The sequence below is a fragment of the Vicia villosa genome, linkage group LG2 (genome assembly GCF_029867415.1).
Source record: "Vicia villosa cultivar HV-30 ecotype Madison, WI linkage group LG2, Vvil1.0, whole genome shotgun sequence".
NCBI lineage: Eukaryota > Viridiplantae > Streptophyta > Magnoliopsida > Fabales > Fabaceae > Vicia > Vicia villosa.
In genome coordinates this window covers 173,583,693-173,599,936 of record NC_081181.1, presented here as the reverse complement: position 1 = coordinate 173,599,936, position 16,244 = coordinate 173,583,693, and the positions used below count along the sequence as shown (strand labels likewise).

The 16,244-nt window shown below is 33.0% G+C and overlaps 3 protein-coding genes across 3 annotated transcripts; 2 read left to right on the top strand and 1 right to left on the bottom strand.

Moving 5' to 3' along the window:
* The first annotated feature begins 8,280 nt into the window (after positions 1-8,280).
* On the top strand, positions 8,281-9,272 carry LOC131650687 (uncharacterized). Its single transcript, XM_058920388.1, has 2 exons — positions 8,281-8,307; positions 8,484-9,272. The coding sequence occupies exons 1-2, from the start codon at positions 8,281-8,283 to the stop codon at positions 9,270-9,272; spliced, it is 816 nt and encodes a 271-aa protein (XP_058776371.1).
* Positions 9,273-9,430: 158 nt separating this feature from the next.
* On the bottom strand, positions 9,431-10,530 carry LOC131647471 (NAD-dependent malic enzyme 59 kDa isoform, mitochondrial-like). Its single transcript, XM_058917357.1, has 4 exons — positions 10,406-10,530; positions 9,996-10,056; positions 9,641-9,744; positions 9,431-9,516 (listed from the first exon to the last, which is right to left on the bottom strand). Exons 1-4 carry the CDS (start codon positions 10,526-10,528, stop codon positions 9,445-9,447), a joined length of 360 nt encoding a protein of 119 aa, XP_058773340.1. The 5' UTR covers positions 10,529-10,530; the 3' UTR covers positions 9,431-9,444.
* Positions 10,531-12,241: 1,711 nt separating this feature from the next.
* Positions 12,242-15,254, top strand: LOC131647470 (probable inactive shikimate kinase like 1, chloroplastic). The gene is made up of 10 exons (XM_058917356.1): positions 12,242-12,512; positions 12,829-12,875; positions 12,991-13,045; positions 13,129-13,201; positions 13,292-13,379; positions 13,800-13,882; positions 14,269-14,395; positions 14,497-14,575; positions 14,671-14,735; positions 14,965-15,254. The coding sequence occupies exons 1-10, from the start codon at positions 12,338-12,340 to the stop codon at positions 15,031-15,033; spliced, it is 861 nt and encodes a 286-aa protein (XP_058773339.1). The 5' UTR covers positions 12,242-12,337; the 3' UTR covers positions 15,034-15,254.
* The last annotated feature ends 990 nt before the right edge of the window (positions 15,255-16,244 follow it).

The following is a 16,244-nucleotide window of genomic DNA, read 5'->3' as shown; positions in this document are numbered from 1 at the left end:
ATGGGTCATGCACTGACAGTATAAAATATTTTTACACTGTCAACAAATCACCACCATGCATCTAAATAAAACATTCTTTTATTTAAAAAAAACGTTAATGACATGGCACATTCATGACTCCTTATTGGATGACAGTGTAAAACTATTTTACAAGTGCACTACCTTTTAACTCATATTTCTATTTATTTTTGGCCATTTTAAAAACTAATTAATGGTTTTCTTAAACTTTATCTTTCTCAACTTTAATATATTTGGTCAAGTATTAATGGATCTACGTGATAATACACATATCGACAATGTTGATGATGTGTTTTTAAAATACTCCAATAACTTAAACTTTATCTTTCTGAATTTTAATATTTAATACATTTGGTTAGGTATTAATGGATGTACGTGACAATACACATATCGACTAAGTTGATGATGTGTTTTTAAAATAATAAATAAAAACAAACAAATTAATATATGTTAATGTTTTATATAACGTTTCCAAATATTCATCACCTCTAATTTTTACTTTAATATACAAATTCATAAAGAAAGAAAGAGAAAAAAAACAAGTTTAACAAGCCAAAATACCCCTAGCTACTTGTGTTGACTTTTGTTGACTTGCGATATGATCTTGATGATTCTTTTCATGATGTTTTGTTTGATTGATTGTTTGACTATGGTTTTATTGTTTGTATGCTCACATGTTTTCTTAGGATTGTTGATTCATTTTAATCCCCCGATTGATTTGAATTAATTAGACTTTAGGATCTTAATCCAAGCATAAATAACTATGGCTAATTCCCTTGATTTCAACCTTAGGACAATAATGCATGATAACATTAGGGTAGATCTTTCCCTTTAATCTTTTCTTTTGCATAGCATCCTCTCTTCTTAAATAAAACTAAAACTTCTTTTCTTAATCAAAAACTTAAAACATTTAACAATATCCAAACACTTTCACAACTAAAGAAGAAATATTCAAGTACCTCTTGCCTAAAAGGATCACTTGAGGATTCTTCTAACAAAACACCACAAACTCTTTGCCTTGTCCGTATTTTATTTCAGGATAGTTATTTCCTCTCGACCGCATTGAAGGTCGTGTCTAATGCTAGAGTGCGGACGTTAAACAAACAAAAAGAAACTGTTAGGGAGAACTACATAACTTTGATTTCCCTATTATACGTTAGGGATATGTAGGCATAAGATTCGAATAATCTTGGCGAGTTCCCTTATTTCTTTCTTTATTTTCACTCTGTATGCATTCTCTTAGTGAGTAAGCATTAAATAACACACCCCTTGATTAGAAACAACAAGAGTGGATCCCGTAGAGTACTACGAACGTGAGGGGTGTTAATACCTTCCCCTTGCATAACTGAATTTCGTACCATTCTCTTGGTTGCAAGACCATCATTTCCCTGTTTGAGGTTTGTTAGATATTTCCTTTCCCTTATCAGGTTAATAAAGTTCAGTAGCGACTCTGTTGTTTATTCGCGGTAGCGACACCAATAACTACAATTTATCCTTTAATGGCCTTCAATGGCACATAAGTCAATGAGTATTCCGTAAGGGATAATGCCCATTTCCCTACACAACTATGTAGAATAGGCTTAAATAACATATATTTTATTATATCACTATGAGAATAACACCGACAAGTTTTATATAATATTTTAATTTGGTACATGAAAAGTATAGACAAAGACAAAGCTTCTATATAGAGTTGCATCTAGTTTCAACATCGTTTAAAATTAGGCTCAAGTAATAAATAACCTTTTTCAATGCCGCTATCATTTTCCTGAGCCAACATAATTCTATAGTCGTTTCCAATGTTGCTATGTACAGTTTCATGTTTCTACTCCTAGTCGGATGGGCCAAAATTGGAGGCTTCATCAAATAAGCCTTGATCTCGTCGAACACCTTCTAATGGTCTTCGTCCCATCTGGAACTCTCTTGTTTCTTCAGTTGAGGTAGTGGCGATAATGCTTGTTTTTTCCATTTAGGTTGGATATGAGCCTCCTTAGGAAGTTAATCTTTCCTATCAATGAATGAAGTTATTTCTTCGTCGAATGAGGCTCAGTTTCCAGGATCGCTTTCATCTTATTCTGGTTGATCCTAATCCTTTTCTTGTGGACCACAAAACCGAGAAAATCCTATGCATTAACACAAAAAAGCACATTTTAAGGGATTCATTTTCAGTCCATGTTTCCTTTTGAAGATAATCGATGTGACCATGTTTCGACGAGGATTTATGACTACATCATCTATGTTAATTTTCATAAAAGTGTCGATATAGTCATGGAACATTAGGTTCATTTCCCTTTGATATGTTACACCCGCAATTTTCAAAGTTCATTTCCCTTTGATATGTTACACTCGTAATTTTCAAACCAACATGCATCACCACCCATTCTTAGGTTCCTATTGTTTCATAAGAGACAATTTTTTCAGTTCATTGTGAAAAAATATTGCATTTTTATAAACAACTAAGCATTAAAGTTTGTTGTTGCAAAAAGAATTAAACATATCGAAAGAGGAGTGTATGTGCGACTGTTTGGGGATATGGTGATTTAGAGCACATGTGTAAGACTTGTGAACATGACCCAACTTATGCAATATATATTCATAGTAGATTATTTATGGGTGGCACACAAGACACGATTACAGTTTCATATACACAGGTGGTGGTGGTTGTGATTGTGTGATAATGTGGAAGCGAGATGGGCTCTACTCAATGTTGAGTTTCAGGTGCATTGATCAAACTACAATTTAATAATTGATTGAAAAAGATATTAGTGATTTTGTTGGCTTTTTCACCACAGGTATAGTCCGGTTCAGAGGTCAATTCTAGTATCAAGTGATTCCAATCCACTCTCGATCGGAGTTACGGGGAATCAAACCGTGGCCCTCCCTATCTAGTCCAGTGCCAATTACCACTGGTCCAACTAATGATCGTTAGACATTATTGACTTTTGGAATAACAAGAAGTTAAACATATGATCATAATGATAATGAGTATTAGTAATGCAAATTGTAATTAGTCCAAAGTTACCCTAAAAAATTAACAACTTAAACATAGTTTAAAAACGGTGATTAAGGAAATTCCATAGCATAATCTTTTATAATATATTAGATTTTAAATTGGAAGTTATTAAAATACGAGAAAATAGAAGATGCACTGCCATTTTACTCCCATCCAATGAACGACGTGCATCCCACCAAGTCATACCGATATTTAAAATAACTTAAATTATTTGATAGTTTGGTGATGTTTTATTAGACGACCGTGTAAAACTTCGTTACAATGGTCGTGCATAGGGGTGGCAACGGGCATGCCCGCCCCATTCAGGCTTGCGAAAAAACAGAACGACGATGAGGTAGACATATTTGAGGGTGCGAGACTAAAACTTTGATTCGCCCCGCAAAAAAGTGAAGGCAGGGCCGACCTGCGGACATTGAGCCATTTAGGCTTAAAAATTGTAAAATTTTAAGAAAAAGTACGTGTCCACAAAAGCCCGTAAAAACGGAACGAAGCGAGGCAGACACATTAAAGGGTGCAGACCTAAAAGTTTGGTTTGCCCCACAAAAAAGTGCTGGTAAAACGGGAATTCCTGACGGGACGAGCCCGTTTTGCCAGTCCATTAAACTCTTAAAATATATTAACTAGTTTAAAAATAAGGTTAAATATGTTTTTCTCCTTATAAATATCTCAAATTTTATTTTTAATCTCTATTAAAAAATGAGATATTTGCAAGTTAATCATTTAACAGTATACATTACAAAATTTAATAATTTATAAAGAACAAAAACATATTTAATCCTTTAAACTATTAGGATATGTTTGGATTGATGGAATGGAACAAAGTGAAATTGAATAAAATTATGTTCCATCGTTTGGATTGATTAACAACGGATGGAATGAAGCTCTATCAGATGGAATGCATTCCGTCACCTTCCATCACTTTCCATCATTTTTTGTACCCACCGATTTATGGGGAATAACAAAATTACTCTATTTCATCAAGAAGCACCTAAACACTGGAGAGCTTAGTCTAAATGTGTTGTCACATCACATTTTTTACCATGCCATGTTGTATCTAGCAACCCCACTACTGCTAGACATAAGAAGAGTAGCTTCAAGTTTAACAATAGTTGGATTGATATTGATGGTTTCCAAGACCTTGTAAGAAACAACTGGAATAAACCCATGTATGGTAGGCCCATGGAGATTCTATGGAAAAAACTCCTCAGATTGCAGCCAGAGCTTAGAAAGTTGAATAGACATGTGTCTAACTTACAAAATAAGATTGCGAAATCCAAGATCAATCTTGAGAAAGCCTGTGCAGATCTGAGATCTCAACAGATGAATGAGCACAATATAGACATGGTCAGATTGAGAACTGAGGAGTTGGTTCATTGGAATGAGATGGAGGAAAAGAGCATGCTGCAGAGAACTAAAATCAACTGGCTCAAGATGGAGGATGGCAATAATGCTTTCTTTCATGCCTATCTCAAGGCTAGGGGCAATGCAAAGAGCATTTAGTTTGTACAAAAAGAGGATGGGACAGTTTTGACAGCTCGAAAGGATATATAGGATGAATTTTTGAAGCTCTATATGAACCTTATGGGAAAGGCTAACGATGGCACCATCCATATTGATGTGGAGGCTATGAGAAGAGGTAAGCAGATTTGAAGGGTTTATAGATACCTATTGATCAGTCAGGTTACTAATGATGAGATTGAATAAGCCCTAAAAAGGCATGGGTGATCAGAAATCTCCAGGGGTGGATGAGTATGGATCCAAATTCTTTAAAGCATGTTAGCCTACCATCAAGGGAGATGTAATAGCTGCCATACATGGATTTTTAGTCATGGGAGAATCTTAAGGAACTTCAATAGGACTGTGGTGACTCTGATCCCAAAAACTGCAGAGGCAAAGCAAGCTAGATATTATAGGCCTATTGTAGGATACACCACAGTGTACAAAATGATTTCTAGAATTATGACTCGAAGGTTGGGAATTTTTCTGCCTAGCATCATCAATATCGATCAAGCAGCTTTCATACCTCGTTAAGTAATTCATAACCATATAATGCTAGTTTTTCAGTTGTTGGGGGGCTATACTATAAAGGGTGGGACTCCAAGATGTATGCTTAAATTAAATCTTCAAAATTCTTATGACATGGTTGACAAGCATGCTTTGGAAGAAGTTTTACAAGAAATAGGGATGCCTCGATTGTTCATTCATTGGATTAAGGTAGTTGTGACTAATGTCTCTTATGAGTTAAATGTGAATGGGCATACCTTTGAGTCAATACTGGCCAGGAGAGGCTTAAGGTAGGGGGCCCTATCTCCCATTTGCTTTTTGTCCTCATGATGGAATATCTTGATAGACTCCTGGTTAATATGCAACATAACCCTGATTTAACTACCATGTAAAGTGTGAGAAAGTTGGTATCACCAATCTCACCTTTATAGATGATATTTTACTTTTCTATAGAGGTGATGCCATATCTCTCTAAATGTTGTTGACCACTGTGAGGAACTTTTCAGAGTCCACATGATTGGTGATAAATCCTAATAAGTGTAAAGTATTTTGTGGAGGTATGGATAGAGAGACCAAGGATCTTATGGCACATACTATTGGGTTTAATGAGGGTCATCTGCCTATGAAATACTTAGGGGTGCCTATTACCAGCAAAAGATTAAACATCAACCACTATAAGCCATTGATTGATAGGATCATACAAAGGATGAAGCACTGGACTGCCAATCTTTTGAGTTACTCTTTTAGAATCCTGCTTGTGAAGAGTATTGTCTTGGCAATCACCCATTATTGGATGCAATGCCTCCCCCTACCACAATTTGTTCTAACCAGGATTGATAGGATGTGTAGAACATTTGCATGGACTGGGAACCTTGATGCTAGCAAAAAGAGCCCTGTGGCTTGGTGGACTGTCTGCAGCCCTAAAAGCCAGGGTGGACAAGGGATTATAAATCTGACTTTGTGGAACAAGATTACCATGATCAAATGCTTGTGGAACTTGTGCATGAAATCTTATAACATGTGGGTCAAATGGATCCACATGTATTTCTTAATAGGGCAAAATGTTATGGAGGCAAGGATAGCCCAAAGCATCTCTTGGATGATTAAGAAAATTCTGAAACTCATGGAAGTGGTGCAACAGTACCAGCAGGTCTGGGATATAATGCTGAACCAAATGAGGTTCAAGATGAATGCATTGTATGATGCTATGAGTGATGACATTAATCTTATGGAGTGGAGATTATTATTCCAAAGAAATGTTGCTAGGCATAGGGCCAAGCTCACAGCTTAGTTGATTTGTCATGGCAAATTGGCCACTAAAGATAGACTACGAAGATTCAATGTGATAACTGATAGTATGTGTAGTTTCTGTCATAAAGCTAAGGAAAGTGTTTGTCATTGTTTTTTGAGTGCAGATTTACTGTTGTTATCTCAAAACAGATACTTGTATGGCTCAAAAGTAATCACCAACCGTTGCCCTGGCCTGAGGAATTACAATGGATCTTGCAGCTTGTTTCTAAGAAAGGGTGGAAACCAAGTGTCATGAAGATTGCTTTCACAGAGACCTTGTATGGCATTTGGATTAGAAGATATGATGAAGTTTTTGCACATAACTAGTAACAAACCCGTGCATACGCACGGGTTCTGGTCGGACACGCCTATTGTTTTTACATATAGTAATTGTTGTTTATAAAAAAAATACATTAATGAGAATAAAATAAATATTTGAAGTACATAAATATTTTTATTCAAAGTAAATTAGGAGCGGTTTTTGAAAATAAAGTTGCATCATATTTAGTAATTGTTTAACAACTAAAATGTAGGATTAGAAAGAGAAACTAAAAGAGAGTCAAACCGTATGAAAAAAAATTGTGACAATAAGAAAGGTTTTCTTTACAAAAAACAAAGTTGAATTTCCAACAAATACAATAATAAAAAAAATAATAAAACAAAAATACACGTACATTCGCACGGGCACGGGTGTCGTACGCGCATTTGTTAACATTTTTTTAAAAAATAGGGTTATTACCATTTTACCCCCTTGCCATATAGGTCATTTCTGGTTAACCCCCCCTTAAATTTTTTTTTTGAAAAACAACTTTGCCATTTCAAAATACTAACTTTTTAGCCCCTAAAGTCAAAATCCGCAGGAAAATCTGCAGGTTTCCTGCGAATTTTCTTTCGGATTTTGACTTTAGGGACTAAAATGTTAGTATTTTGAAATGACAAGGTTGTTTTTCAAAAAAATTTTTTTACAGGGGGCGAAATCAGAAATGACCTATATGACAGGGGGGTAAAATGGTATTAACCCAAAAAAATAATAATTTTCATATTTCAATATTTGAATCAATATATTCGTTTTCCTCGTTTCATATAATTTCTACAATTAAAAAAAGTAAAATTTAGTTTTCTTTTACAAATATCAAACTTTAGTTTTTTTTTTTTACAAATAAAACAATTATTATTATAATAGACCATTTTATATAATTTCCAAGAAAAAACAAACTATATTATAATTTATTGTCTTATTTGGACAAATGTTTAATTACATATATATTTTTCTCACATTTTTATTAATAAAACATATTAATGTAATAATATTTTAAATTATATAAGTTATAATTAGTGACCCACATTATTCCCGTAAAATCATTTTTTTGGAGCTATTGACTTGATGGCTACTTTTGAGAATCTTCCTAAGAGCAGTTATGCAGATTGTAGTTTCAACGGTGGTAACACAACCAAGTTAGAATATGATACACAATTGGAACTTTCATTACAAAGAGATTATCCTGGCAGCTCATCTAAACCTACCACTGAGAAAAGGCAAATATTGAATCATTCAAATGCTTATCCATTTTCTCGGTGAGCTCACTATTTGATTATGATTTTTTGAATTCTTATTGATAGCAAATAAACTAAACATTTATTTCATACAAATTTTTTATTATGTTGATAAAGCAAGAAACTTTATTTGACACAATTGACAGCTATAATTAGTTTCCTGTAATTCTGCTCATGCATGTTCTTTACCCGTTCTTTTTCCTGTCTTGTTTATGCTGTTACACATGTATAAATGGTTTTTAAAGCCACCTAAATTGTAGATATCATATGAACTAAAACAACATGGAGAATAAAAATTTAGTCTCCAGAATGATGGTACAATTTGTCAAACTTCTTAAGAGACAGCTGGCATATTGGTGGTGTGTTTATCATCAGAACAATTTCTTGAACGCTTCAAAGAGATGTTAATAGCAAAATTTGAATGGCTGGTATATAGTATTTTTTGTATACCTATTTGTAATAGGGTTTTATTGTGTTGATAACTCTTATTTCGTTGAGAAATGAGTATCAATTCTTGCTTTACAGAGCATATTTCTTATTCAGCATTTCAAATAAAAAACTACAGAATTTTTTATGATGCTTATAACAAAATTCCTGTTTGCAGGTATGGCAACTGTATGTTGTTGGCTTGTTGCAGCCTTTTTTTCCAACAAATAATTCTTATGAATCACAAAAGTTATCTGAAAATACAAATACTACTTATCAGTGTGATGGAAAAAACCAAAAAGAGGAAAGTAACACTTATCTGGTGATTGGTCAATCTGTACAAGATGATGCAAAATTTATGAACCGTCAACATGAATTCTTTTCAGCCAACACCGGGGATACTTCTGATAACAAGTCTATGGAGCATGATACCGTTTTAAATTCTATAAGCAACGCACAGTCAGACACGAATCCCACATGGAAACCAAAATCAATGTTTCAAAAAGAAAGTTCTCCATTTCCCACAAGTATTTCCTCCCATTCCAATCCTAAAAGTCAGAACTCAGAAGCTCATCAATGGTCGGATAACACCACCTATACTTGTGATCAAAATAAAAATGATCAAAGTAATATTGATTGTTCTATGCATGAATCTCCATCTAATGGTCAAAGTTGTGGTACTAGCTTTTACCATGATGCAGAAAATCGCAACACTAGTGGTGTGTGTGAAGGCACAGGCAGCAGGAGTGATGGAAATGCCCTTCTATCTGTTGTACGCAAGAATCATCTTGAAAGTTCTATCAGTAATGATCACTATGGCGAGCTTAGAGGCGCAAATTCTCACTGCACCAGCCATAGAGAAGCAACTCTAACAACGTTTCGACTGAAGCGAAAAGACATATGTTATGACAAAAAGGTACTGCAACCACCGCGCTTTCACTGCTTCACAAAATCAGACAATGGTTGACCTTGAGATCTTACTGTTCCCAATAGTCCAGCAAGTGCAACACCAGCAGTGCCCTATATCGCACAGTAATATTGATGTTTCATCAGCAACTTCGATAACATAGTATTGGAAACACCTTAAAATAAGCTACATAAACAATATTTAATGTCACTTTCTCGCCTGTATATCATCATTAAAATATGCAAAATATTTTCTTATTTCGTTCTAGAGTTTCAAAAGCCCACTTCATTTGGAAATCTTCAAACTGATAAAATTGGCACGGTAACTTAGCTACAAAAATAAATAATTGATGAAATATAAAATGATAAAATAAATGCAAACCATCAAATCACCAGAGAAAATAAAAAATATCAAACAAACAAACAAACCTGCACAATGGCCTTGGGCCATCGAGCATGAACCGCTTCCATGAATTCATCAACTATTGACAGATACTCTTCACCTTCCAGCCTTGGTTGTCGAAGTCCTAAATCTATCACATGAAAACAACACTAGAAAATCCAAACCCTTTCAAAATATATATAAATTAGCATGCTATATTTCATGGTAGTCTTTGCATTTTTAGAATGTAATTAAATGTTGATGATAAATTAAACTAATTGACATGCCCAACATGAATCTTTTGGTTTCATCCATGCTCCATTGCTCCACAATAAATAAAAGTATGAAACATATAACAACTATAAATAAGCAAACAAAAGATCTAAGAATATTTTTACTCACAAAGGCGGTCTTCAAGTAGCTTTTGGTTGTTGGTGCCAACATCTAGCATGACTGGTAGTATCTGCCATATTTGAAAATACAACATAGGTTGAGCTATCAGGATTTATTACTGTTTTTACCGAGTGGTGATTAAACAAAAGGAACCTAATTGACATATTATTCCACATGACTGGTCTTGAGACAAATTGTCACGAAAATATTGTCAACTCATATATAAAAGACACATAACTACACATTACAAGATTAAAAGCAACAATGAGATGATATATTGCTAGTATTATCCTAGCACATCTAATATTTGGCTTAAATGCTTAAGTTGATGCTTGCCAGATGTATTTTAGAAAACACAAGAGCAATAACAGACAAAGATTAAGACTGCCAAAAAGATACAGACATAAAAAGAAGCATACTCTTTGGGGGTTGATACCAGCAGCAACAACATACACGTCAAGTTTTCCAATGGGTATTCCAATTCCTTGAACTCCAAGATCACCTAATCCAAGAATTCGACTTCCATCTGTCAAGGCAATCATGTCTACCTGTAAAAGAGCAATAAGATGTTGAAACGAAACATAATATGAAAAAATGTGAGACAATCTGTTTTCAATTAAAGAACTGAGTGATGAAAAAGTAAGCACAATTGGAGTACGAGATCTAAGTCATCAAAAAAATCTATACAAAGTGAAAATATCAACATTATTCATGGTACGTATTTGCTCTGCAACTAAAATGATTGTACAAAGGATAAAAAAATTGACATGGTGTTTATAAAAGGATTTCTTTTATTAAACTACTTCATAAGAAACTATTGCAGTACCAGATCAATACTGAAGGGATTGGAAATTTACTATATTAAGCATAAGGATTAGAAAATTTAAATGATTCAATTGTTCATAATCTTGAACAGTAAGCTATAGGGATTAGATGGGAAGAATGAAAGCCAAAGAGTTATTTCGAATTTCAACAATGAAATTAAAAAGAAAATGATCTTGTATTACTGAAACGAATGCAATACCTCATGAGCTAGCTAGTTATAGATCATTGACATCATCTCCCCTTTGTCTTTGGCACTAAAATACATTCCATGTGGCCGTCTAAATAACCCTGAATAATTTTGTCACACTAATCCAACGGTGGGAGTATATATTATTGGAGAAAACTCTTTAATATTGTCAATAAGAACCTGAAGAATAGCAACATACGAATCAAACACAAAATTGGTTATACTCTTAAATCACCAAGCATGTTAAGTTTAAAACAAAAAACAACAGCAACATCGAAACCCTAAAATTCAAATTCATTTTAAGAAGAAAACAAATTAACAATATGGAGACTAATACGAAACCAGCTACAATTTCATTTTTTTACCAGAAACCCTCAAATGAAACTCAAGAAAATTTCGAAAACAAAATACAAACCTCTTTATCAATGAGAATCAATTCGAAATGCTCTTTGTTCTTTGTGAAAACTATCCACTTGTGATGGATTCTGACGACATTTCTCATAAGGTCTGGCCATAGTGAGATGTTTGTCGTGGAGAGAGATGGAAAAAAGATGGAGAAAAGATGAGATGTTTGGCGTGGAAGAGATGGCGGTATTTGTTGGTGAGGCAGATGTTATGTTTGTGTTTGAAGGAAAAGAAGAGAAACAATAGCGTGTAAAAACTGACATGTTTGAATCCAGAAAGCATGCTTTTGTCCGCAAAATTAGGGTTCCCAAAACAACTTGGGCAAGAGAAGAGAAAGGGTTGTTTGGATTGTCGTGTAGAGACGAAAAGAAGTTTTGGAAAGAGGAAAAGGTAATAATAGCAAATATTTAGTATGAAACGTGTGAGTTGTTGTTGTGGGCCACCACACATTTTGATTATGGGTTTAATAAACCACCAAAAGACATTATTTGCCCCAAATATATTATTTTAGACTAAGTTAATCAAAGGGTATTTTAGTGAATACCAGACCAATAAATTTTCTTATATTATAGATATTCATAAAGATATTGTACAAAGCATTATACAGTATAATATATAGAGGTTGACAATATAAGAAAACTAGAAACTACATAGCACAATTAATGTTATAGATTCATTGGTTTTTTTAAGGTTGAATCTATAGATCGCCTTGTGTATCACTGTTTTTTGATAGTAATATATTTCCATTTTACTTCAAAAATAAAATACTTAAACAATGAAATAATATATTTATTTCATTCTGCTCTATTCCATCTCGACCAGTTACATAAATATAGCCTGAGTGAATTAATAAGACATACAGTAGACAGTGTCCTGGATAGAAAGATAGATAAGTGCTTTTTTTGAAGGAAAAAAAAAGTAGCTTTTGCTTCCGATGGAGAGTAGTCATCTTCTTCTGACACGCACTTGCTGCTGCTCATTCTCACTTCAATCTCCATCTTCATCAATTCTCCATTTCCCAGCCTCTCGTTCCTTCCGATTCCGACGCAGCCAAACAAACTCTTCCATCAATTCTTCTTCACTACCTGACGCTACTTCTCCTCTTCCATGTAACTATCTCTTTCTCTATTTCTCAACTCAATTTCATTGTTTACTACTTCTGATTCATATTTGATATACACTACACATGCGTTAGGGTTTCGTTATTAGGTCTAAAATGATTAACGAATTTTGAATTGTAATGGCAGAATTAAGTACTGTTTACAAGATTAATTAAGTTATCCGGTGAAATAAGGATGAAATTGTCACAAAATACATAAGCGCTTATTTTGATAAGCACTTTTTCTATAAGCTGCAAATAAACTGTATATCCAAACAAATCCGTAATGTAGAAATTGATGTTCTTACTTTATTCTGCTCATTCAGCTACAGCGACTAAGGCTGCTGCCTCAGATTTATCTCTTGCGGTCAAGGTGAGATTACCCTTCTTGTTCAACTCACTACCATACAAGAATTTGTTATTATTGTTTCTATCTATATATGTATTTGAACAAAAACTCACATTTTAACTGTTAACCTATGATTCAGAAGAAAGCAGCAGATGTATCCCCAGAGTTGAAAGGCACTTCCATATTTTTGGTTGGTAAGAATATACTTTAAGGCATGCAAATAATGGCTTTCGGCGTTTCTGGCTTATTGTGACTCAACCTGATTTATTTGATGAAGGTATGAAAAGCTCTCTTAAAACCAGTCTAGGAATACTGCTGGCTGATGTATTGCGATATTATTATTTTGACAGGTATTTGTTTATTCTTCGATAAAAGGTTTTATTTTAGGTGTAAGTAGCTTCCAATGTTTATCTAAACTTGATGATTATGTACTCTGTCAGCGATAATTTGGTGGAAGAAGCTATAGGCGGTGCATCAGTTGCAAAATCCTTCAAAGAGAGTGATGAAGCCGGCTTCAATGACGCTGAGGTAATTCATTGTCTCATACTGATTTGGGGCCTGTTGGGATTTACTTATGTGTGTTTATCTACTAGTGTAAATAATTGTGAGACAGTTTGAGAGAACTTATAGAAATAACCTATAACATTATCCATAAGCTATTTTCAACTTGTCGTTTATTTGAGAAATAGTATACATAAGGACTTCTGCTATAAGAGCTTAATTAAATTGTTTATCCGAACATGATCTGACTTCATGTTTATGTATTCGTTATGTTTCATCTGTGCATCAGAACAGATTGATACTATCCTATTCCTACCTGACAAATTTCTTCTAATTTGTTGAGCTGATGTCTTCTTCTTCTCACTTAATTTCAGGATAAAGATGAATCATCTCTGATGAATTAGACTATAGGTTATACTTATGTTTTACATGTCAAATACTCTGCAGACTGAAGTGCTTAAGCAATTGTCGTCTATGGTTCGACTAGTAGTTTGTGCTGGAAATGGTGCTGTTCAAAATAAAACTAATTTGTATGGATTTAATTGTGAACTCACTTTTCTACCTTTACTAAAGAAAGAGTAAACCGTTATTTTGGGCGTTGTCAATGTAGTCCTTGAATGTGACATAATTACAAAAACATCTTGGAATATGTCTTTCTTCAGTGAGTTTGGTCGTCAAATGTGTCTTTTGTTACTTAGTTTTGTCTCAGGATATGTCTTCCGATAGGCAATTTAGTCCTTAAAATTACTAACAAAAGACACACACACTCAAGGATGTTTTTGTAATTTCAATACATTCAAGAACTATAGTGACACCGCTTCACACATATATAGAGACCAAAATGATGATTTGCTCTTTACTAAATAATAACTTTTTAACTTCATTATTGTTTTAACATGCTCTTATATTGTTATAGGGCACTCCTGAGACATGGGATTACATTGTGGATAGATTTGCCTTTAGACTTTGTGGCCAGGGATGTAACCGAAAATCAGAGTCAATTTCCTTCATTTGAGATATCTACTTCAGGATCTTACCCAGAGGTTGATTTCTTGCTGTTTAAATTCAATCATATATGTTTACAAGCTTCCACGTCTAGGAAATCTAAACCCTAATCGTTAATGTCTCCATTAAATGACATCAGGTAATGGATGAACTGGGCGCTCTATACGACGAGTACAAAAATGGCTACGCAACAGCTGATGCAACTATTTCACTTCAAAGTATATATTATATAACCTTTCTGGGCAGTTTTACGTTTTTTGCCAGCAAGGGGTGGTTTGCTTCAGTTCCTAAAATAACTTCTTTCTTTTTACAGAAGTAGCTTCTCAGTTGGGTTATGACAACTTAGATGACATTACAGCAGAGGACATGGCTTTGGAGGTTATAATTTTAATTAAGCAAATTTTGCTTCGATTTGAACTTTGAAGCATGTGGCACCGATATATTTTTTTAATATTAGGACTGTACCAGATAAGTGATAAGCACCATTATTTGCCATAATGACTTGGCATTGTTTCCAACTCTTGGAGTTGGATGGGTCTTCACAAATTTTGTCGACATTTTAAGCCATCAATCATTATTTTACTTACAAACTTTTCCCAAATTTTAGGTTCTTGGGGAGATTGAGAAGTTGACCAGAGTAAAGAAGATGATGCAAGAAGCTGCAAGGCCATTTTAATCAATCTGGGGCATGTTTGCCTTACGAATTTCAAAATTCAAGCAGTATTTTTGAATTTACCTATTTGCTTACATATGGTGTTGTTTATTGGGATGATCTGATGATACTAGTTTCATTTCAAAATTCAGAAAGTATCATTTTGTTTTTAGCAAAAAAATTAATTTGTATAAAATTTCAATACAATTTAGACAACAATTTTAATGCTTATTGCACTTTAAACATGCGATTAATTGCATTGTGATTAATAAATATCATAATAATAATAATAATTTAACTATCATTAGCAACAATTTTAAACATTGTTATTGTTAATCATGGATTTTATAAGAATATCATAATATAGTTGAAATGTAATTCATATTCAAATATATATTATATTTTAAAAGAGTAAAATAAATAAACATGGAATTCAATTCACCTATCACAATTTATATTTAAATAAACAAGATGTCAGTTGATGACTATTATAATTTAATTAAATGGTTTAGAATATATTAACACAAATATTTTTAATTGTAAAATTAGTTTTATAAACAGAAGAAAAACAAAAAATCTAGATTGTAAAGTTAAAATAAGGAAATATAGAATTGTGAATTTAAAATAGAAGAAAAATAAAAAAATTTAAATGATAAAAGATAAATAATAAAATTTAAAGAACTCATATGAATATTTATTTATCTTCATAAATTGTCACTAAATTATAGGAGAGACAAAAATGTGGATGAGATTTTTTAAAAGGGTTAGTTTTGTAAGGAAATTTTTTGAAAGACTAAAAATAAAATATGAAATATTAAGGAGTACTAGAAGTATATTATATCAAATATAATGAAATATTTATTACCATTTTTATAATCTTATAAATAAATAAAATTTGTAATTTAAAAAAGGCTTAATTATAATTCTGGTCCTCCTATTTTATTTTTTTTCGATTTTGGTTTCCTATTTTCAAAACCACGATTTTGGTACTTCTTTTGAGTTTTCCGTGGAAAAAAAACTAAAATAGAGACTAATTTTACAGAAAAAGTAAAATAGGAGAACGAAAATTATACAAAAAATTTAAAAAATGAACTAAAATAATAATTTTTAAAATAAAGAGATCAAAGAAAAAAAAGACAAGAGACTAAAGTTACAATTAAACCTTTAAAAATTAAAAAAATTAATGCAAAGTAAACCCCCATGAAATTAGATAAGATTGTTTAATTAATCGTCTA

Bases quoted from the DNA above. Each gene is read 5' to 3' on its own strand.
- LOC131647471 (XM_058917357.1), bottom strand. From the start codon at position 10,528: ATGATTGCCTTGACAGATGGAAGTCGAATTCTTGGATTAGGTGATCTT. The intron at 10,057-10,405 runs GTATGCTTCTTT...CAAATATGGCAG, and splicing joins CTGGTATCAACCCCCAAAGA to ATACTACCAGTCATGCTAGA. The intron at 9,745-9,995 runs GTGAGTAAAAAT...TTCATGTGATAG, and splicing joins GCTACTTGAAGACCGCCTTT to ATTTAGGACTTCGACAACCA.
- LOC131650687 (XM_058920388.1), top strand. From the start codon at position 8,281: ATGTTAATAGCAAAATTTGAATGGCTG. The intron at 8,308-8,483 runs GTATATAGTATT...TCCTGTTTGCAG, and splicing joins TAGCAAAATTTGAATGGCTG to GTATGGCAACTGTATGTTGT.
- LOC131647470 (XM_058917356.1), top strand. From the start codon at position 12,338: ATGGAGAGTAGTCATCTTCTTCTGACACGCACTTGCTGCTGCTCATTC. The intron at 12,876-12,990 runs GTGAGATTACCC...CCTATGATTCAG, and splicing joins ATTTATCTCTTGCGGTCAAG to AAGAAAGCAGCAGATGTATC. The intron at 14,736-14,964 runs GTTATAATTTTA...CCCAAATTTTAG, and splicing joins CAGAGGACATGGCTTTGGAG to GTTCTTGGGGAGATTGAGAA.